General features: G+C 38.8%; 1 protein-coding gene across 2 annotated transcripts; it reads right to left on the reverse strand.

The window, feature by feature from the left end:
* Positions 1-1,052: 1,052 nt before the first annotated feature.
* Positions 1,053-19,595, reverse strand: panx1a (pannexin 1a). 2 transcript variants are annotated; one of them, XM_037531014.1, is made up of 7 exons: positions 19,076-19,595; positions 13,841-13,965; positions 13,277-13,467; positions 8,703-9,204; positions 7,635-7,818; positions 7,417-7,477; positions 5,431-7,248 (listed from the first exon to the last, which is right to left on the reverse strand). In XM_037531014.1, exons 1-7 carry the CDS (start codon positions 19,257-19,259, stop codon positions 7,137-7,139), a joined length of 1,359 nt encoding a protein of 452 aa, XP_037386911.1. In that variant the 5' UTR covers positions 19,260-19,595; the 3' UTR covers positions 5,431-7,136. The 2 variants fall into 2 exon arrangements, with proteins under 2 accessions (XP_017554753.1, XP_037386911.1); XM_017699264.2 differs by lacking the exons at positions 5,431-7,248; positions 7,417-7,477 and adding an exon at positions 1,053-2,184 and having other exon boundaries at positions 19,076-19,590.
* Positions 19,596-23,493: the final 3,898 nt, after the last annotated feature.

Below are 23,493 nucleotides of genomic sequence, written 5' to 3' on the forward strand. Positions count from 1 at the left end.
ACTGACTTAATGAGCACAGAGACGGTCAAGAGGTCTGTTGGACTCTACCATTCAATGACATTTATTACTATTACAACAACAACAACAACAACAACAACAAGCAGTAAGTATAGCACACAAAACCACAACCACTCAAAGTTTGGAATTCTTGTTTCATTAATACATAACCAAATTTTGTCACATGTACATGTAAAAAATTATTGTATTATTTCAACAAATGTGTATACAGCTATAAAACATTTGGATGACCAGGGCAGTAAATAAAGCTGTAGAACATTGATAACAAAACTACAATTAAGTGGGCAGTCGTGGGCTGGAGGTTAGGGATCCAGCCTTGTGACCGGAAGGTCGCCGGTTTGATCCCCAGAGCCGACAGCACATGACTGAGGTGTCCTTGAGCAAGACACCTAACCCCCAACTGCTCCCCAGGTGCTGCGGATTGGGCTGCCCACCGCTCTGGGCAAGTGTGCTCACTGCCCCCTAGTGTGTGTGTGTGTGGGTGTGTGCTCACTAGAGTGTATGTGGTGTTTCACTTCACAGATGGGTTAAATGTGGAGGTGAAATTTCCCCGTTGTGGGACTAATAAGGGTCTCTTAATTAAATGATCCAGATTGCTTTGTATTTGAAAAATTAAAATACCTTATTAAGGAATTGTTGTAAATACATTATTACAGTTTAGTATTTATCATTTATCAAGTTCTTGCTCTTCCCAAAATGCCTTTTAAAACTGCTTTAAATACTTTCTGGTATCTCTATTATAATTATTGAATAAGCCAATTATTAAAAGTTGTATTTTCTTTGGTTACAATTGAGAGTAGCAGCATTAGAGTCAAGAGAAAAGTGCTCCGCTGTAAGCCACCTTGGAAAGTCTAAAATAATAATTTAAAAGTTAGAGGTGTCTGGTTAAATTTCATGACCAGAATTTGACATGTTAACATCACAAGCACAAGCTCAAAAAGCAACCTCATACACTGTGTAAAATTGTTCAGGTTTATTAAAAACATAAACAAACAAAAAAACTAAAAAAAAAAAAAAAAAAAAAAAAACCACACACAGAGAAATGCAGAATACAGAAATAGTTCCAGTACCTTTAAAGAACACATGCATTCAAAGGAGAGTTTTACTAAGTATATCTAAACTGTACACAACTGTCAGCTGTTGCACATGATAAGAAAAATAGTGTTTTCTACTGTTTACCACTGAATAAATACCATCACAACTATTTTGTCTGTTTCTTGAGATTGCTTTAGATCACCTGAAGCTGGAGGCACTGTCATCCGGTACACCTAGTGCCACACAATAAGACTTCCAAAGCAATTTGCTGCTATGCTTACTATCATTGGTTAGCTTGTAACTCCTGGGTAGAGTCTGTTTTTTTTCCGCTAAGCAGAAGTTATGAGTCTTCTAAAAGGCTTCACATGGGTCACTGATTATATTATTTATGCCATGTCATTACAGCAAACAGACATCCAATGTTTGTTTTGAGGTACATCATACATTTTCTTGCAACAGACCACATGCCATCATATTTCAAGACCCACTCTGTAAGTGAATAATGAACAATTGCTCAATCTGAAATTCTATAAAACCAGGGTATTTCTAATGCACTTAAAGACCACTGAACAGGATTTTCTTGGAAATACCCAAAATATAACATAACAGAATGACAGCATATCAAACATGGTGTACTCCAGTCTGTCAACACCAGATGCTTAGCTCCCTGCCTGAAGTCACTCAGCTGCTAAGGAACCAAGCAACACAGGATTTTTGTACAGTGCTTGCATTGCTGCTCCTTGATTGTCAGCATCTATCAATCAGTTTGGCTGTTGTAATCAATAAATGATATATTATATATATATAACCATACGTACCACATACACAAATTAACTGCTTGACTTTGTGTGTTTTCAATGACAGTTCAAGTGGCGAAAAACAGCAGCTCTGTATGGACACTTCAGTGCACATACTCATAAAAATCCTCGTACATCCAAAACATGCAGTGCAAAACTAATACCCAGTGTGCAACACTTGGGGAGCATCTCAGTCCATAGTCTTCCAGTCTGTACAGTTCATCTTCACCACTTACATCTAGATAAACCTAAAAACATTAGATAACTCTCTGACGCAGTACCTTTTCATCCTCAGATTTCTTGGCGCCATCCTTAAGCAGGAGAGGAGAGACTTCTAGAGAATCCAAAACAAAAACACATCATGAGGAACAAAAACATAAAAACAAAAGGCCATAGAGACCAATTCGTTTTCCTATAAACACTTTTCCGACAGAAAAACAGCTACATCTGATCAATTTAAAATGAATAAATAAAGATATGCTATGGCTCCTTCATGGGGTAATTTTTTTTTAAACGTTTGACAGTTGCACAATAAAAACACAGTAAATAAAAAAACCCTTTATCATAACATATTCTTTGTTTATGAAAATGAGCCATTATCTGTTTAGTAAATCTCCCTCTCAAGAATTGTATTTTACATTCTGCCTTAAGTGCATAAAGACTTAGCAACTGTTGCCCCAGTGACAGACAGCAACAGTTTGACTGAAACCCTTTCCACGTTTTGGATTTTGTCTTAAGGCCTTCAGTGACATCACTTTTCAAGCCATCTCAGACACACTGCAGATTTTCTATAGTGCCTTTCAGTTCACATTTTGTTCGCTGCAGCAGTATGAAATCTAATGATTGTGGAATGTGATTGCACTCAGCTTAAAAAACTGTGGTCATCTCAAATAAATATATTTGACACGTTTATTAAACTCAGTGACTTCTTTATGCCAGAAATGACCTTCCAGGTCAAGTAAAATGCAGTTTGCCCTACTGGCAATTGGCTCCTATGTATTTGTTTGGATAGAGCTGAATTTGAGGCTGGAGCCCAGACAGAAGCACTTTTGTGTTCGCGGTTATCCACGATTGGCTTGTTTCTGCTATAAAGAAGGTGCATTCCACATACCACTGAACGCTCCAGATGATGGTGATGGTTAATTACCAGATCTTTATACAGATACTCCACTCAGTGAAATAAACTGGTACCTGTACATACTTAAATTCACACTGTGTCTGCAACTCTCTCTAATGTCAAATATAATTTTCCTTGTCACGATTGAACATCTTGTTCTCAGTTTGTGAAACGCAAATCTTTTGAACACTCGTACTCTGAAAATATATAGATTAACATGTAGTAGACATTTATAATTTCCACACAATGTTTATGCATCTATTTATTGTATTTTGAAAAAACAAGACCCCAGAATGGTTGAACATACGAGTGTAATCCATAGACTGGATTAAACGTCTGTTTTCAGTCATTCTGAATCAGCTAAATATTCTGGACATTAAGAGGGTTCTGTTGAAAAGAAGAGGGGGAGATGAAAAATAAATTAAAAAAAAAACTACTACAGAGAAAGGCTTTCTAGATCTGTGAACTTATATCTTTACTTCCTAATGGTATGAATGAGGATCTTAATCTTCTCGGCAACATATTAATGTGTTGTACTGTCCCTTTAAGACGTTTCTAGCAAGATCTACACAGGTGAGAGCAATTTATTTGGGTCTTGAAAAAGGGGAGGTTTACAACAGCATTTGCTAGACTTGGGCCCAATTCCATTTCTTATTCTTACCACTACCCCTTGTTTTCTTTTTTTTTTTTTAATTCTTTATTTTGAGAGACAATCACTTTTCCACTTTTAGCCACCTTCCAGGTCAATTTTGTCTCTTAATAGCTTTTGTTTTTTTTCCATTTTTAACACAGTCAACTACAATGAAGGGGAAAAAAAAAATTAAAAATAAAAAAAAAACCTTTCAACTATGTACATTCAGTCAGAGAGCAATATACAGTCCGTGTTGGAAGTGGGGAAGTACATAGATACATAAACAAATGTCAGCAGTAGATACCTTAACATGAAATTATATGGTGACTTTCAAAATATATTTATCAATTTGGTACAACAACACAATATCATAAACAGTAATTCTTACTCATTGGATACTTCCATGAAATGTGGTCATAAAGGTTTTATATAAGTAACCCACTTCGACCAAGACTTAACAAATTTATTCATTTGCAAACGGAGTGAGAAATTTATTTTTTCCCATAATATATATATTTCATTCACTAGATCTAACCAATTGTCTATTACAGGAGGCTCCGGAGTACCCCAGCACCTTGTTATATTTTTTTTTTTTACAAGCAGATATCAAAACCCCAAATAAATATTTATCTGACCCTTCCCCATTTCCAATTCCCCAGGTACAAAACTTCAAATTGACAGGGTATTTCGGTACGGAATATTTCCATCAATGCTTTATGAACCTTCAACCAGTAACTTTGTATCACTGGACACTTCCAGAATATATGCCAATGATTGGCTGTTTGATTCCCGCATAGCCTCCAACATTCTGCTACATTCCCTGTAAAGTTTACCTTTTGTTGTGGAGTAATAAAGAAACAAATCAGGCACTTCCATCCAAACTCCCGCCATGCAAATGAATTGATATATTTCCACTGAAAATCACAAACTTTGGACCACTCCTCATCTGAGATAACAAGATTACCCTCTTTTTCCCATTTGTTTTTAATATATTGTGTAGAATAAGATTTTTCCATTATAAAACCCTTGTACAATCTAGAAATTATGCCTTTACTTGGTTCTGTTAAGTATGCTTCAGCAATTACTTGTATTATTGGTTTATTCATGTCTAAATTTTTCTGTTTAATTTTGTGGTCACTACCCCTTGTTTTCGAGTGTAGCGGTTGAAATCTTCCCCCTATGAAATGGGACAACTCTTCCAGAACTGGAAACATTATCAGTTGTCTTTTACCTAAACATACAAGGTTTTCTAGCCATTTCCAATATGCGGCCTCCAGCTGTGGTGATCTCACTTGTGTGTCACATGACAGGACAGGTAAATCATAATTTATATTGAGGTGGTTGGGATAGTGTAGTGGTTAACACCTCTGCCTTCTACACTGTAGACTGGGGTTCAATCCCCACCTCAGTAAACACCCTACACTATACCAATAAGAGTCCTTGGGCAAGACTCCTAACGCCGCCTTGGCCCCCTGTGTAAAATGATCAAATTGTAAGTCGCTCTGGACAAGAGCATCAGCCAAATGCCATAAATGTAAATGTAAATTTAAAAATGGCCTGAAAAAAATAATCAGGATGTGTTTTCCTGCTTTGTTACTATAGCAATAATGGTATATCAAACTGACATTTTCCATTTATTCGAAAGAGACTGAAAAGCACCGGCGCTCGCGATTCATTCACAACTTCAGTTTTATGCATCAATCAAACGAGTCACCAAAAAAAAAAAAAAACCTGTAACTTCATTAACAGCTACTAGCGCTGCTCTGCAGGCGATCCTGCCCGTCTGCAGTGACAGCAGAGGAGGGGAAAGTTCAGCTTCTCACTGCTTAAATACATTTAGGGCATCATATGCCTTCAAAGAGGCGGGGGGCAATTATTTATTATCGCCACCAAGAATTCTTCAGTGATATGAAGCTGAACTTAGCTTTCTAATCACCAGCTTCATGGCTGATTTCCTGTTCCACCTTAAACGGTAAGGCAACCTCACGTACAAGAACGTAACCGCTGCGCCATTTAAGGTGGAACAGGAAATTTCGCCAGGTAGCGACCGAGACATCAGCATATCACTAGCAATTTTTATGCGTGTTATGAAGGAAATGACCATAAAACACTATGACAATGGTCCTTACAACACAATGGCTGGGGTTGGACAATGGAACTGAAACACGTGGTTTTAGACCACAATAATTTATTAGTATGGTGTAGGGCCTCCTTTTGCGGCCAATACAGCGTCAAATCGTCTTGGGAATGACATATACAAGTCCTGCACAGTGGTCAGAGGGATTTTAAGCCATTCTTCTTGCAGGATAGTGGCTATGTGATGCTGGTGGAGAAAAACGTTTCCTGACTCGCCTCCAAAACACCCCAAAGTGGCTCATTAATATTTAGATCTGGTGACTGTGCAGGCCATGGGAGATGTTCAACTTCACTTTCATGTTCATCAAACCAATCTTTCACCAGTCTTGCTGTGTGTATTGGTGCACTGTCATCCTGATACATGGCACCGCCTTCAGGATACAATGTTTGAACCATTGGATGCACATGGTCCTCCAGAATGGTTCGGTAGTCCTTGGCAGTGACGCACCCATCTAGCACAAGTATTGGGCCAAGGGAATGCCATGATATGGCAGCCCAAACCATCACTGATCCACCCCCATGCTTCACTCTGGGCATGCAACAGTCTGGGTGGTACACCTCTTTGGGGCTTCTCCACACTGTAACTCTCCCGGATGTGGGGAAAACAGTAAAGGTGGACTCATCAGAGAACAATACATGTTTCACATTGTCCACAACCCTTGCACCATTGAAACCGACGTTTGGCATTGGCACGAGTGACCAAAGGTTTGGCTATAGCAGCCCGGCCGTGTATATTGACCTTGTGGAGCTCCCGATGGACAGTTTTGGTGGAAACAGGAGAGTTGAGGTGCACATTTAATTCTGCCGTGATTTGGGCAGCCATGGTTTTATGTTTTTTGGATACAATCCCGGTTAGCACCTGAACATCCCTTTCAGACAGCTTCCTCTTGCGTCCACAGTTAATCCTGTTGGATGTGGTTCGTCCTTCTTGGTGGTATGCTGACATTACCCTGGATACCGTGGCTCTTGATACATCACAAAGACTTGCTGTCTTGGTCACAGATGTGCCAGCAAGACATGCACCAACAATTTGTCCTCTTTTGAACTCTGGTATGTCACCCATAATGTTGTGTGCATTGCAATATTTTGAGCAAAACTGTGCTCTTACCCTGCTAATTGAACCTTTACACTCTGCTCTTACTGGTGCAATGTGCAGTTAATGAAGATTGGCCACCAGGCTGGTCCAATTTAGCCACACTAAAATGACAGGTGTTTCAGTTTCATTGTCCTACCCCTGTATATCCTTTTATTTCTTGTTGCGGACATTTATTTTGCATATAATCTCTTACAGACGCATCCAAAGTGAACTCTTTCTTGCTGGTTATTGTTGTGTTCCAGCTGCAGAAAAAAAGAGCCTGAATGTTTTGAAAACATCAGAAGATGACAAGGTTAAATTTGTCATTTACAATGTAGTGAAGGTGGACATGGAGATGGTTGGTGTAAAAGTAGAGGAGGCAGTGGATAGGGCAAGATGGAGGCAGATGATCCGCTGTGGCGACCCATAAAGAGAGCAGCTGAAAGAAGAAGAAGACGACCCTATTTAACCCTACAGAGTGGAACTCGTGATGGCTTCAAATTTTGCATGCAGAAATTATTCATTTTAGATAGATCTGTAAAAATACTACAAAGAACTTGCTTGAGCAGTTTCATTCTTAGCTGGAGTGGTGACTATTTTCCCTCACCAATCAGCAGTCTGCACTTTTTCCATGTCACCTTTTGGTATTAGCTCAGCTCGTCTGGAAGCTGAACAGAGGCGATGCGAAAAATAGGGTAAAAATAGGTAGGCCCAATGGAAAACCAAAAAGAGAGTAGAGTTGAGCTGGTAGATATATCATTCTATATCATCTTGAGATTGACTACTGTGCTACAGCAAAGAGCCCAGCCACACCCACTTCCTCACCCTTCATCTCCAGGCAGTTTCTCTCTCCGTCCTGGTCCCTGGACATGTTGGTGTCTGAAGCATGTGAAATCTTCATCTTCAATCTGCCATCCAGTACATCCATTTTAACTTGGCCTAGTGACTGCAGAAGGAGCATTGTATCAGGACCATGTTCATCTCCTTGATCCTTCACGAGCTCCAATACCTACAAATATGGATAAACACACAAACAAATTATTTGATGTGGACAGTCTAAATCCCCCTATAATTGTACATATTTCATATAACTTGCACGAAAACACCAAAAATCCAGGTAGTGTGACAAACCAACCAAATATTAATCGATTAAAATGAGCAATTTATTCATATAAAACTCTACATTTTTTATATATATATATATATATATATATATATATATATATATATATATATATATATATATATATATACACACACACACATATGCACGCACGCATGCACGCACGCACAGACACACATTAGATATATATTTACATATGTATACACACACACACTTTGGCATGGTTCTATGCTTTTAAACTTTTAAAGTCATAAAAACAGTATTCAAAACTAACTTCAGTCAGTACATTTTGATTTCCTCAAATGTCATGCAGCATAATGGATAATGTAATCAAGGTTTTAAGAATCAGTAGGCAGCATTTCGCCTCATAAAGAAAACCCCCTGGTACAATATGAGGGTCAAAAGGCCTTTAAAATTTTAACAAAATATCATTTTTGAGTCATGGTTATACTGCTAAGGTTTTACCAAGTCAGGTGCAGTACCACCAGGAAAAGCAGGAAAATGTTTTATTACTATAATATGCCCATTTACTTGAAAAAATGTTTGTATAAACTTGAGTTTAAGGATAATGGTAATATGTGCACATTTTAGTAATGATAAATATGCTGAAGTGACAAAAAATAAATTGGTTATATATAAAACATGTGGTTGGGTCAACTAACATTTCATAGATTGCAAAATTGATGATCCTGTTTAAAACATATACCATTACATATTATTTTGCCATAATAAAATGATGCAGATGGAAAAATGCACCCCTACCCACACACCTTCAGACATTTATAACTTTTCAGCTCACTCAGGTTCTCCTCCAGAAACAGCAGGTACATGGCTAGATCATTACAGGCTCTGGTTCCAAACTTCATCACCCCAAGAGTGGGCAACATTTCATAGGGTTTCAAGAAATCAGCTGAGCTCCTCATGGGAACCACTGTAGCATAAATGCATGCAGGTGCTAGCAGCAGGTACACACACAGGTTGATGTAGCTGAGGAGCTGGAACACTCCCACAGCTATCAGTTTGCACTGCAGAGGGCTGGGCACAGATGAGTCATTGATTAGCACACCAGTGCGTATGTTACAGTGGAACTCGTCTGTTACAGACAGCTGGATGTAGTAGCAGAGGTACACGCAGGCCAGCACCAGCACCAAGAAGGTGACCACTCGGCAAAGTAAGTAGCGGACCAGCAGGCCATGGGAAAAACGCTTGGTCTTCAGATACTGCTCCACAAGAGGGTACTTGAAACAGTTCTCCGTCAAGTCTGGCATAGAGCTACAGTGCATGCGCGCACACACACACACACACACACACACACACACACACACACACACACACACACACACACACACACACACACACAGTCAAAATAATACAACAAAATTCAGCAATACACCAAAAAAAATGACTGAAGTGCAGGTAAAAGTAACCTCACTCAACTACGACTTACTTACATTAAACTAAATCTCACTAGCTTGGCTATATCAATTGCAATTTTTCAGAACATCATTTGCAGGATGAAAAAAAATCTTATTTTCCCACCATCCCCCCTGAAAATATAATGACTTTTGCCTCATTTCTGACTACCCTGCAACAGCAAGCAGTATAAGTAACCAATAATAACCAGTATACTTATGTTCAACCATCCCTAATTTTTTTTCAAGCAAGAATGTCCAAAGGCCCTTCATAAGAGTAAAGCTTTTACTGTATTTCAATATACATATGTTTCCTATGGGGTTTATGTCAGGGAACTGGGGTGGTCATGGCAAACCCTTAATTCTGTGTCAGTAAACCATTTTTCTGACTTTGAGACCATTATTGTCTGGCAAAGATCCAAACTATGGCCCAAGTTTAAACTTCCTGGCTGAGGCAGTGAGATTATGATTTTATTTCTGCTGGTACTAGAAGGAGTCTGTGATCCAAATAAATTGTCCAAGGCCTTTGGAAGAAAAACAGCCCCACAACATCGCAGATCCACCATCATACTTTACAACGGGAATGGGATACTTTTCTATTTGGCTATCTTTGTGTCCACACCAAGTCTATGCCAAATTCACCTGGAGTTTATTGCCAAAAAAACAATTTTGCTCTCATCTTACCATAGAACACGACCCCACTGAAAGTTATAGTAATGTCTGACGAACTATAGGGTTTGTTTGTCCTTTTGACAGCAGAGGCCTTCTTCTGGCAACCCCTCCAAACAACTTGTTATTATATAGGTGGTGTTTGATTGTGGTTTGGGAGAGACATTCTGACCCCCAGACCTAACTAATGTATGCAGTTCCCTGTCTGTGATCCTTTGTCCGCTCAAACCACTTTGCTCAATATGTGCAGGGTCAGTATAAACAAACATCTTCCTCCCAGGAAATTCTTAAAATCTACAGTTGTGTTAAGCTTATTAATTACAGCCCTCGTTGTGAAAAGGGGCATTTACAACCGTTCAGCTATTTTCTTGTAGCCAATTCGTGGCTTGTGCAGCTCAATAACCTTCTGTGGTACATCAATGGTGTTTTCATATATATTCTCCAGTGAAACAGAAAGTGATGGCTGACCATTTAACTGTTCCTAATAACAACTTAAAACATAAAATACAAATAGGAATATACTTCAGATAGATATCATTTAAGAATTTCTAGGGGTGTCAATAATTGTAGTTTTACTAATAGTAACTTTTTTTTCCATGAAAAGATTCAGTTTTTTCTTTCAAAATGTAACTATACTTTAAATAAAGGTTAGATTTTTGCTAACATTTTGAATCAATGAAATGACAAATGAATCCCTTGCATTTCTGCAAATATTTTAGTACATCTTTTCATGGGACAAAACTATAGAAATGAAACTTGGATATAACAAAGGAGTCAGTGTACAGCCATGTCTAAATAGCTGGCAACACAAGTGAGTACACCTCACAGTGAACATGTCCAAATTGTGCTCAAAGTGTCAATATTTTTTTGTGACCACCATTATTATCCAGCACTGCCTTAATCCTCTTGGGCATGGAATTCACCAGAGCTGCACAGGTTGCTACTAGAATCCTCTTCCACTCCTCCATGATGACATCACGGAGCTGGTGGATGTTAGGCACATTACGCTCCTCCACCTTCCACTTGAGGATGCCTCACAGGTGCTCAATTGGGTTTAGGTCTGGAAACATACTTGGCCGGTCCATCATCATTACATTCAGCAAGGCAGCTGTCATCTTGCAGCTGTGCTTGAAGGTCATTATTGCGTTGGAAAACTGCCATGCGGCACAGTTTCCGAAGGGAGGGGATCATCCTCTGCTGTCACAGTTCACATTGGAATTCATGTTTCCCTCAATGAACTGCAGCTCCCCAATGCTGGCAGCACTTATGCAACTCCAGACCATGATGCTACCACCACCATGCAGTTGCAGTTGTCTTGGTACTCCTCACCAGGGCACCACCACACATGCTGGACACCATCTAAGCCAAACAAACTTATCTTGGTCTTGTCAGACCACCAGGACATGGTTCCAGTAATTCATGTTCTTGGACTGCTTGTCTTCAGCAAACTGTTTGAAGGGAATTGTTGTGCATCAGCTCCAGAGGAGGCTTCCTTCTGGGATGATGCCCATGCAGACAGTGTTGATTGTGCGGCATATGGTCTGAGCACTGACAGGCTGACCTCCCACTTCTTCAACCTTTGCACAAACGCTGACAGCACTCATGTGTCTTTTTTGAAGTCAACCTCTGGATATGACGCTGAACACGTGAACTGAACTTCTTCGGTCAACCCTGGTGAGGCCTGTTCCGAGTAGAACCTGTCCTGGACAACCGCTGTATGACCTTGGCCACCATCCTAAGCTCAGATTTAGAGTATTAGCAATCTTCTTATAGCCTAGACCATCTTTGTGGAGAGCAACAATTCCATTCACATCCTCAGAGAGTTCTTTGCCATGAGGTGCGATGCCAAATATCCAGTGGCCAGTATGAGTGAATTGTACACAAAACACCAACAGCCCTGCTTCCCATTCACACCTGGAACCTTGTAACTCTAACGAATCACATGACAGCAGGGAGGGACAATGACACAATTGGGCACAATTTGGACATGTTCAGTGTGAGGTGTACTCACTTGTGTTGCCAGCTATATAGACATTGATGGCAGTGTGTAGAGTTATTTTTAGAGGATAGTAATTCTATACTGCTATACAAGCTGTTCACTGACTACTTTAAGTTATATCCAAGTTTCATTTCTATAGTTTTGTCCCATGAAAAAAGATATAATAAAATATTTGTAGAAATGTGAGGGGTGTACTCACTTTTGTGAGATACTGTGTGTGTGTGTGTGTGTGTGTGTGTGTGTGTACAATCAAAATGTTTAATTTATTCCCTAATCCATATATGGAAACTAAGCTGCAAAATAATCCTATTTTGGATTAACTGTTTTTGTTTTATACATTTGCATATTCAGCCTACAGCCTGTATCAGAATAGAGGACAACAAATGCAGCCTGTTAGAATTGTAAAGGATAAAAGAGGCTGGACTGAAGAGGCTTTATAAACCTAAACAAATGTAAATAGACCAGGGAAAATAAAATAAGAGCAATGTATGAGAGTGACTCTTTGACATATCCCACACTATACTAAATCTAATTAAACAGGAATAATTATGCTCTCACTGTAATGAAACAGGCAGTTCATCAGTGTTGATGACATCTATGGTATGCTTAGAAAGATTTGTTGTGGTGTAATTTATCACGACAATGATAAAATATCATATTACCCACCCCTAATGCTACAAATGAAAAACGGTGACAAATGAACACATTATGTGCAACCTGCAGTCATGTACACTCATACAGTTAAAACCTGAATGCCATTGGTTGAAGCTTACTGTCAGTGTTGTGGTCTGCTGATAAAATTAAGAGTTTGATCACATTCTTGTATGGTTAAAGAGCAGCCCAACACCTCATGTGTCAGCTTTCTCAGACGTTCTTTACTCTAAACTGTGCTTTAAACACAATGCTGATCAGTTCTTTTCATGGATTTGCATGTGTGTGTGAACTGAGGTGTGCCGGGTTTGGTTATTTGTGTACTTGTACAGCAGGATTTGTAAGGTCCAAATGTCCTCATAAGACAGTGACTTCCCAAAGAAAGTAGCTAACTTGCATGCTGGACATCAAAAATTTATTTTTTAACTAATTTACAAAGACATGCTTTTTACACTGCCTTTCTTCTATGGATATGTTTTGGCTACAAATATTGTTAGGTATGTAGGGTTATGTTGTCACAGCTGGGGTAAAAATAAATATAGTAACATACTGCATACCTGCGTGATTTGGGGTATGTAGCACGGTATGTGTGTGCATGTTTGTGTGTTTATACCTTTGAGCGTCAAGGTGTGTGGGACTGCTGTGTAGACACTTGGCTAATTTGATGGCCCTGTTGTAGGAGCGGTCCAGCTCTTCCATTATGAAGGTCAAATCAGAGGAAAGAACCGGAGCAGCTGTGAAACGCCAAAACAATGCTGGAACATACACCAGCACCGCTACAAATAAAAGGATATATGGGAAAAACTTTTGGAGAAGAGGGAAGAGAGATAAAGAAAACATTTTATTAGTTTAAACAGCCTTTGCATATATTCACTAATCATCAGCTAAGAATAGGCATTCACAAAATCATTCCTCTTGTCCTCCAGGATTGAGACACTTCCAAGGCTGTACTACAGGTTTTATTGTTACAACAGGACAGTTTTAGGTGTTTTTCATTACAAATTAGCTGGGAGTCATGCTATCAGACACTGCACAATCTGCCCACATGAGAGCATGGACAGCAGTGCACATGGGTATTCTGTATGAAGTGGGCAGAGGAAGTCCAGTGTAAATAGGCAACTAAACTTTTACATAACTCTGTAGGTGAGTGTAAGGTGTGCTTGTGTGATTAGAGTACCTTATGGAGCGAGAGTGGTAGCCCTCCAGTGTCCTGTCTTTGCACAGCTGCCCAGCAGTAGGAGTCCACATAGGCAGCCTGCCGCCAGGAGAAGTTAGTTGGGGAGAAACAGCTGATCTGAGTGCCTGAGGAACAAGAAAGACAGCTTGTGAATGCAGAATGCTAAAAGCATAAAAGCACAAAAACATAAATAAAAAAAGAAAAAAAGTTGAAAAAAAATATAAACCACATTTACCACAGCACAAATCACTATGGAATACATATGACAATAAAATAAAGATCCAACACAAACTGCCTAACAGTAATACACCAGCTTATATATGCCATCAATGCATACAGCAGCTTGGTACTGAATAAAATGGGAGTTTCAACTGGCAAAATTATATGTAGGTAAATTTAATGCCAGATGCTCCTCAGTGGATTTATAGTTGATTTGCAGTACATGTAGTTAAAGTGAGGAAATATAAACAATTCTACAGATCTCACAGAAACAAATAATCAAAAAAGTTACATTTTGGTAGCTTCAAGTTGGGTTGAGAGGGCTGTCACTATCAGTTATCTTAGTATGTGGAGGCTTTCAAAGATTTCAAAATTTTTTAAATGAAAAAGAACAAACCAGGATGGCAAATAGTATGGCCTACCAATTGCTTTGCGTCATAATGTGCATAAATCATTAGAACATTATGCATACCTGTAGTGACATGGTACCTCTTTTCTCAGCCTTCTCATTCTTTTGCTCACTGATGTTTTTTGTCATGCCTCTGTAAAGCAACCTTGTGTATGAGAAAGGCACTATATCAACTGACCTTACTGTAATTATTATATTATTATTATTATTATTATTATTATTATTATTATTATTATTATTATCATCATCATCATCATTACTACTTTTACAGGCCTTACGCTTGGGATATTTTTATTGGATGACCACTCATGGGAAGGTGTTGAATTTCCTCCATTTGCACACTTTTTGTATGGTAAAGACCAGACTTTGATGCTGAAGTTTGTAAACTGTTGCTGATGGCAGGTCCTGGGTTCCTGCAGGCCCTTTTTTCCCGAGCCATCACTATCAAGAGCAGGTCCATGATGGGTGCTGCTCTTTGACAAGAGCAGTCAAAGTTGTTTTGGACAGCTGGCGGCTGCGCGGCCACAGAAATTAATACGTTGGGCCTAGGTTGGCGCACACTGACAGACATTGCACCATAAAAATGCCGTCAGAGACTCAGTCAGGCTAGTGACTCATAGTATTCCACACGCCTCTAGTAGTAATGCTTGGTGTTTTTTTTTTTTTTTTTGGTTGGGGGGTTGCCTCTCCTGACTTCTCACCCTTTTTTCCTCTCCGTCTCTCTCTCGGTTCCTCTCTCTGACCCCATGACACTGAACTGAGCCTCACTTACTGTACAAAGCTGCCACATAGCCTTGAGCCTCACCTATCTACTCCTGTAAATACCCATCCCTGCTAAGAGAGAGATGAGTCATCAGTTTCAAGAGGCAACATTTCTTTATAGGGCTCTATAGTACTATAGTACTATATTACTATAGTAATATTTTTCTAACCTTTATGTTTACTTCAGTAACTTTGAACAAAACCAGCTCAGAGCCATACGTGAACTGAATTTTCTTGTCTCTGTGGTCTCTCTCTTCACAATAAGGTAAGGTCAGCCACACTCACACCTGATTGTTATCCAATGTATTGAACTTCCTGGCCCTATACCAAAAGGTATACATACTGTTGCCATCAAAAAAAATAATTAAAAATGTTGGATCACACTATTCAATGAATGAATTTAAAAAAAAAAACTATATAACTGCCTGTTATTGACTTAAATGAAGATCTTATCTGCTGTCAAATTTCTAAATTATTTTTATCTGCAGACAAAACAAACTGGGATTGATAGATATAGACAAGTTGCTTAATAGAGGAAAAAAATACTATCACCTAAGTTTGTTTTCTGTATGCACAGAAAAAAGGAGCAGCAATAATGACTGCAGGCTGGTCTGTACACTAACAGACAGAGGATCCTCTTAATTCATATCCCCTTTCTCCAATAACCTTTTTCAGCACAGCTGTTGGGATCACATTACCTGCCATGCCTTCTTAGGTCAAGCATGCTTGCTGGTCACACATTTAATTCGGTGTTACACGCTAACTTTGTTCTTGCTATGGTTTGCTAGCTAGTCTGTAACAATAGAAGAACCCTTTTTGATGCTATATAGAACCCTTTTCTACAAGGTTTTATATAAAACCAACTACAGCACATTCACCACGATGTAGTGGACCATTTTCTTCACTATAGAACACTTCAAGAACCATCTTTAAGTGTGTAATGTGCATATGGGTAAATGGGGAAACCTAAACTGGATCTTCTATATCTTGAGGTGTATATACTTCAGAGATCAAATCACAAAGCAACATTTATACTTTGGTAGTAAAGTGAGGCTCCATGTTTGAAACCATTTCAGAGGGAGCAGCATATTCCTTTTCCAAACGAGGAGCGGTGTTAGAAACTTCCTATCTTTTTGTCTTAAGTTAATATTGTTAGGACAATATTGAGACAAGCTTTTTCACAAGTTTTTAATAAAGATTCAAATCTTCTCAATTTAGGAATCTTAACTTACAGTATCTCAAGCTAGGAAATCCTAACTAACTCAATCACAGTCAATAAGAAACTGTCATGCCGGTTCCTAAATATTAGACCATATGCACACAACTGAAATGTAAACATGTAATCAACTTAGTAGCCAGACAGCAAGCTGAGTCTGAGATTTTTACAACAAAAAAGTCTAAGCACTGTTTTCAATGTAGATTAATGTAATGTTTTATGCTAGTTATGTGTTAGTGAACAATGCTGCATGAAACAATAGAAACAGGCAGTTAAAACAGATGTTAAGACACTTCTAGGATTGTCTTAAAGTTTGTACAGTATTTAGAAAAGTCTGTCTAGTTAGGATTCCTAAATCAGAAAAAGTTGGGACGGTACAGAAAATTCAAACAAAAAACGGAAATCATTGATTTCTAAAATTTACTGTGACTTTGTTGCAGACAGTTTGAACACAAGATACCGTATTTCATGTTTTGTTGAGTCAACTTCATGTAATTTGTAAATATATAATACACATCCATTCAGACCTGCAGCACATTGCAAAAAAGTTGGGACAGGGGAATTTAGGGCTAGTAATGTGGTAAAATAATTAAATAATGATGATCCAAAACAGGTGATGCCAACAGGTGACTGTAATCATGATTTGGTTCAAAAGCAGCATCCAAGAAAGGCCTAGTCCTTTAGCAGGAAAGATGTGCCAAGGACTACCAGTTTGCCAACAAATGAGTGAGAAAAAAAGATAGGAAGAAGTGTGGATATTTCATATGGTGCATAACAAACGATTCAACAAATCTGGAGGAATTTCTGTGTGTAAAGGGCAAGGGCACAAGCCTAAGCTGAATCATTGTGCTCTCCAACCCCTTAAACAGCGCTACATCAGGAACTCTCATCTATTAAGCAACATAACCTCACTAGCTCAAGATTACTTTGGCAAATTTAACAACACATAGTTACACTCAAAAATGGCAGTTAAAATTTTTGTGTGGCAAAAGGAAGCCTAACATTAAAGTATCTGGACACTGAGGCCACGGTGGAAATGTGTACTGTGGTCAGACATAAGTATTTCTGACCTTTTCTGGAAGAAATTGATGTCGTGTGCTCCAGACAAAGATGAGAAGGCCCATCCAGACAGCAATAAGTACAACAGCCAGAGTCTGTCATAGAATGGGGTCGCATCAGTGCCCTTGGTAAATTTAACTTTCACACTGGTGATGGCACTATTTCTGCCAAAAAAGTATACAGTGGCTTTGGAGCAACAAATGATATCTTCAAGGTGACATCTTTCCCAGGGACAACTATGCATATTTCAAGAAGACAATCCAAAAACACATTCCGCACAGATTACGAAAGCATACAGGCTACAGAAGAAGAAAGTGCAGGTGCTGGACTGGCCTACCTGCAGTCCCAACCTGTTGCCAACAGAGGATGCTTGGTGCTTTTTGAATTACAAAATGCGACAACAAAGACCCCACACTGTTGCACACCTTAAGTTTGCAAGAAATATGGGACAATATTACACCTGAAACACTTCAACACTTTCAGTTCCAAAATGTTTAACCTTTGAAAAGAATTGGCAATATTACAATATTATTAAAGTGGTAAATGCTTTACTGTCTCAACTTTTTTAAAAATATGTTGCAAGAATCAAAATTGATGTGTATATTTTGAAAACAAGCATGAGATAAACATCAAATAATGTGCTGTTAGCTTGTTTTCAATGTAATACAGGTCAGAAATAATTTACAAATCATTGTTTTCTGTTTTAATTTAACATACAGCCCCAACTTTTTCTGCTTTAGGATTATATATGAAAGAAAGATGTAAAATGAAAGATCTTAAATATTTTTTAATGGTTCTGTTGGAAGATCTTCCTTTCCCCTATTTTAGCACTATAATGCTGTAGTAAATAGTAATGATCCAATTTACAATAAGATTCTAATAGGAATCCTTTAATACTACCTATTCTTTCCCAGAGGTGTAAAATTAGTAAAGTAAAAATCCTTGCCAAGATTTTGTTACAACATCCTGGCTTCTCTAATTAAATCCAACCACCAGCAGAGCTGTCCAGAAAGTTGGAACAAAATCATGGGAGGGATTTTTACTTTCTGGACCTGAATTTTAAACCTCTGTTCTTTCCGAAATAACGAAACGAAGCAGTGAACAATTCAGAAGGAATTATTTCATTTGATGATTTGGACGGAACAGTAATGCCCCTCCATTAGCACAAGTAACCTAAATTAACATAACAAGAAATATATAATCCAATTGTTTACAAGTCCTAGAACACATTTTACTGTTTTTAACTATGTTCTGCTTGTTCCGGACATGTATAAAACTATCGGCTCAGATTTCGCATAGACGTAAATCAAATCAAAGAATGCTAAGGGCAGGCACAATAAAATGTTACACCTGTAGTATTTAACTAGCGTTTATACCAGTCAGGTCATTATAAATCATTTTTGCTGAACTCATCGACCACAGACAAAACGAACAAAAGACGCAAGGCGGAAAAGGGGAGCTGACTCCGGCGAATGTGAGATCCGCAACGCCGTCAAAGCTGCATGAGTGTAAGTCAAACCTACAAACTAACAAGTGATTTACTTCGCAAAAGTAGCTAATTATATCTTACCGACGGACACCTCCTGGGCGAAGGCGAGGGAGATGAGCAATAAAGGTAGCCCGACCGCAATGCAAGTGACCATCTTATCCAAAGCCAGATCCAATCTTATACCTTTATACTTCGCCTCTGACGTTGGCTCCTTGAGTAAGAAGTCTGTAAAAACATACTCTGTAGCAGCGTGGGCTATAGCCATTTCTAACTTCCGATAACGAAACTGTAGATTTTGGTCGAATTTCAAGTGTCTCGTGGACTTAGCTGAAAAATGTTCGAAACAGAAACTGTCCAGGCGTTAAACTTAAAGAAATGGAGCATTGTCTTGACTACAGACTTCTTCTTCTTCTTCTTCCTCTGTTATTGTTCATTCGAGGTGCGGAACCACATTTAAGCGCCACCTGCTGCAAGGAATGCCGTCTCCAGCCATAGGGACGCCTCCTATTAGCCATGTTTGGAAGCGCTGTTGTTTGTTATTATTGTATTATTTTAATGAAAATGACAAAGACCTTAAATGCATATGTAAGTTAAGTTTAGTTTGCTTCATGGTAATTACCCAGACAGCACAGGTACGTCCCGAGAGGTCGTATTTCTCAGTATATCATCAAAACACTGCGATGGACTGGCGACCTGTCCAGGGTGTATCATGCCTTCCGCCCGATGACCGCTGGGATAGGCTCCAGCACCCCCCCGTGACCCTGACGGAGAAGCGGCTTAGATGATGGATGGATGGATGGATGGATGGATGGATCATCAAAACATCGCGCTCTGTTTGGGACGTCGTATTTGTCTCATCTGCGCATCAGACGGGACGTTTTAAACAACAGCAGTAAACACAGATACGTTGTGACAACGTTCACATGTAAGTTAATTACTCAGAAGGTTGTGACAACGTACTGGTAGAGATGCCGGAGCATCGAATCAGTGTCGACACGTCGGGCTGCGGATTGTATCGAAACAGATCCTGTGCCTCGCTTCAAACGCTCACATGATAATCGCCAGCAAAGCTTCGTGACGTCATTGAAAACGATTCAAATACCCCGGGCTTCTTCCATGGGGTAAAACTGACGAGCTCCAAAACGGTTTCGTTGTTTTCAGTAGCCATATTTAACATATTTTATATCTTGTCCCTACATTGTTTGTACACTGATCCATAAATAAAAATACATCTATAATTGGCCTATGTTTGTGTCTGAACCCATTCATGCCCACGTACCCAGAATAACTTCAAAAATGTGAAGAAAACAACTCGAGAAAGACAGAAAACATCACAGAGACTGTTCCATTAATTAATTAGATCTATCATGGAAGACTCAAGAAAGAGACCCAGGTGTCAAGTATGGGATCACTTTTATTTAGCCAGCCAAAATAAAATGAGATATATATGTGACCAAACGCTATCATATTCAAACAACACGATTACCAAAAATATTACAATATGACTCTTCTCTTACTTGGGAAGTTTATGATGTATGCACGATGAAAAGCCAATGTAATGGGCAATTTAATACGATTTTCTTTCTCCATAGTTAATATAAGATGGAAAACTACGTGTCAGTGCTATTTTTAATGTTCAAATGATCAAATTAATACATATGTGTTGTAATAAAGGTTTATTTGTGCGAATAAGCTTGAATGGAACTATGACAATCAATAGGAAACGGCCATTGTAGGAAATTAAACTGGACAGTAGATGGCAGCATGGAACCACATGTCAAATGCTCCATAGGCCATCACTAGATACTGGCAACGTTGAGAGCTAGTTGTCAAAACCTTCTGCATTCCTCAAAAGTTCCATTACGTTACGCAGAAACTCGTATGGGTTTTTGTTACGTTGCCAGTTTATAGTATCAGAGAACTTGTAGAAAGGAGAATTACCACTTAAATTTTAATGTCTTCCGGCTTTTCCAAAGCTAAAGGTGCTTCTGAGCGAGTCCTAAATGAATCGGTTAAAATGGAGAATTTGAGCAAAATCATAGTTTATAAATGCTTAAACAGTTTAATATAAAAGAAAACATTCATTTCCTGAACACAGAGCAGCACAAAACATTTTAACACTGCTGCTATATTTTTTAGCGCTTTTTGAATTCCGGTTAGCTAAAGGAGTAACAAAGTGTAAACTTCAGCTTTACCTTTAATACCATCATCCCAGAGTAACTTTACAAAAATTTACTCAATTTAATCTGACAATCTTTCTCTTGGATCACAGACAGCCAACAAATTAAAGGTGGAGCAAGAGAAGTACGTCACGTCTTTCCCAAATCACTTCAATAATGTGTGCTATCCCCCTTAGTCTTCTGCCTATACACAAATGACTGCACCTCCGATGACTTGTCTGTAAAGCTAGTTGACCATATTATAAAAGGTTTCATATGCAACAATGGGGGCGGCACGGTGGCGTGGTGGGTAGTGCTGTCGCCTCACAGCGAGGAGGGCCTGGGTTCAATTCCCCGACCGGGTGATCAGGGTCCTCTCTGTGTGGAGTTTGCATGTTCTCCCAGTGTCTGCGTGGGTTTCCTCCGGGTTCTCCGGTTTCCAGGGTGTATCCTGCCTTCCGCCCGAAGACTGCTGGGATAGGCTCCAGCTTCCCCCCTCGACCCTGACGGAGAAGCGGCTTAGAAAGTGGATGGATGGATGGATATGCAACAATGAATCCATATGCAGATATGAGGTAAAACATTGGTCAATCTGGTATAATCTCAATATCCTCGATCTTAACATTAAAAACACAGGAGATGGCTGTACACTTCAGAAGAAACAACCACATAATCCACTGGTTTTATATGGTTTAGGCTCTTGGTGTTATCACAAAACCAGTTCTTGCAGCAGCTGAAGAGACATCCCACATGAAAAACTGGCCCAATTCTACATATCCCTTAACTCTTTGGTGAGGTGCAAAAAAAAATCACATTTAGTCTGCTGTTCATCCAAGACCAATTAATTATATGTGAAAGAGCACCTCTTTATTGTCAGGTCACATTTGGTGCTCAGGCTTTGGTGAACAGACTAATAAAAATGGTCCTAAATTACTAGAAAAAAAATCTGGATACTTACTTGCATTACAAGAACTTTTTTCTTTCTCCTGTGAAGTTAGCAATATGATTCTTTAAATAACATCCTATTCTTTTTAAATGATATTCTGCTTTTGTCCAGCTGTTTTAGTCTGTAATTGACCTGAGTGGCTTCATAGCTCTTGCATAGCTCTTGTCTTCAAATACATTTATTTAGAAAATTCACTCCAAACACTTGAGAAGTCCAGTATTTGGTTCATAGCAAATACAATGCAGTGACATGTTGTATTTTGCACCTAGCCTGGGACATTATTTCTCCTCAACCAAACTTCACAGCTGGCACTATGCCTTCAGACAGCTAGCATTCTCCTGGCATGCAGCAAATCCAGATTTATTCATCAGACTGCCAGATAGTGAAGTGTGAAACCATGTACACTGTTCCAGTCTGATGGCAGTGTGCTTTACACCATGCCATTTGAAGTTTGGCATTGTGAGTGAGTTGTGTGTGCCTTGGCCAAGGTAGTCAAATCTTTGAAGCTCCCACTAAACAGTTCTTATGCTGACCATAGGCAGTTTGAAACTTAGTAAGGAGTTTAGCAACTGAGGACAGATGATGTTTATGCTCACCCAGTGATCCTGTTCTGTGAGACTGTATTGGCATCCACTTTACAGCTCTTTGTTGTTCCTAAAGAATTCCACTTCACAATAATAGCACTTACAAATGAATGGGGCAGATCTAGCATGGCAGGATTTTGGCACACAGACTTGTTGAAAAGGTAGTAGAGAGCATTATGCTACTGCGGCGACTTGATGGCCGCAAAGGCTTCTTCAAGTGATGTCATTGAAAACCTACTTTTGGTTCCCCAAAGAACCACATTTGAAAAGAGTTTTGTGAGTTTGAAGAGTGTGAGTGGTGTCTTTTTAGTTACAGTGCACCAGTGAGCTGGAATTTATTACAGGACAGACTAAAGCTCAGCTCGCTGGTGTCACTTGGTAATTTTAAACTTCTACTCTCTATTATTTTATAATTTTTGTTATTTTATCCAATATTATTCATATTCTTATTTTAATTATTGTTTTATTAATGTCATTTAAATTTATCTTCCTATAAAATTATAAAAACCTTTACATTTTATGTATGTTGTAATTTCTGTTTTTTTAATGTATTGTTATTATTAATGTTTCACTTTTTATACTTACCTGATCTGAGTCTTCATTTATTATATTTACTTTTATAATTTGATACGTTCTATCGTTTTATTGAAGCTCAATAAAAGAAGAGAGCCTTTTCCTCTTTTCCACAGGAACTCAGCAACTGAAGTCTTTTATTCTTTATTTTATTTTTGGTTGAATACTCTTTTATTTTTGTTCATTTTTTTGAAAGTGATTAGACAACAATTAGAACAAAACCACAGTACAGAATAG

Source organism: Pygocentrus nattereri, chromosome 19, assembly GCF_015220715.1.
Source record: "Pygocentrus nattereri isolate fPygNat1 chromosome 19, fPygNat1.pri, whole genome shotgun sequence".
NCBI lineage: Eukaryota > Metazoa > Chordata > Actinopteri > Characiformes > Serrasalmidae > Pygocentrus > Pygocentrus nattereri.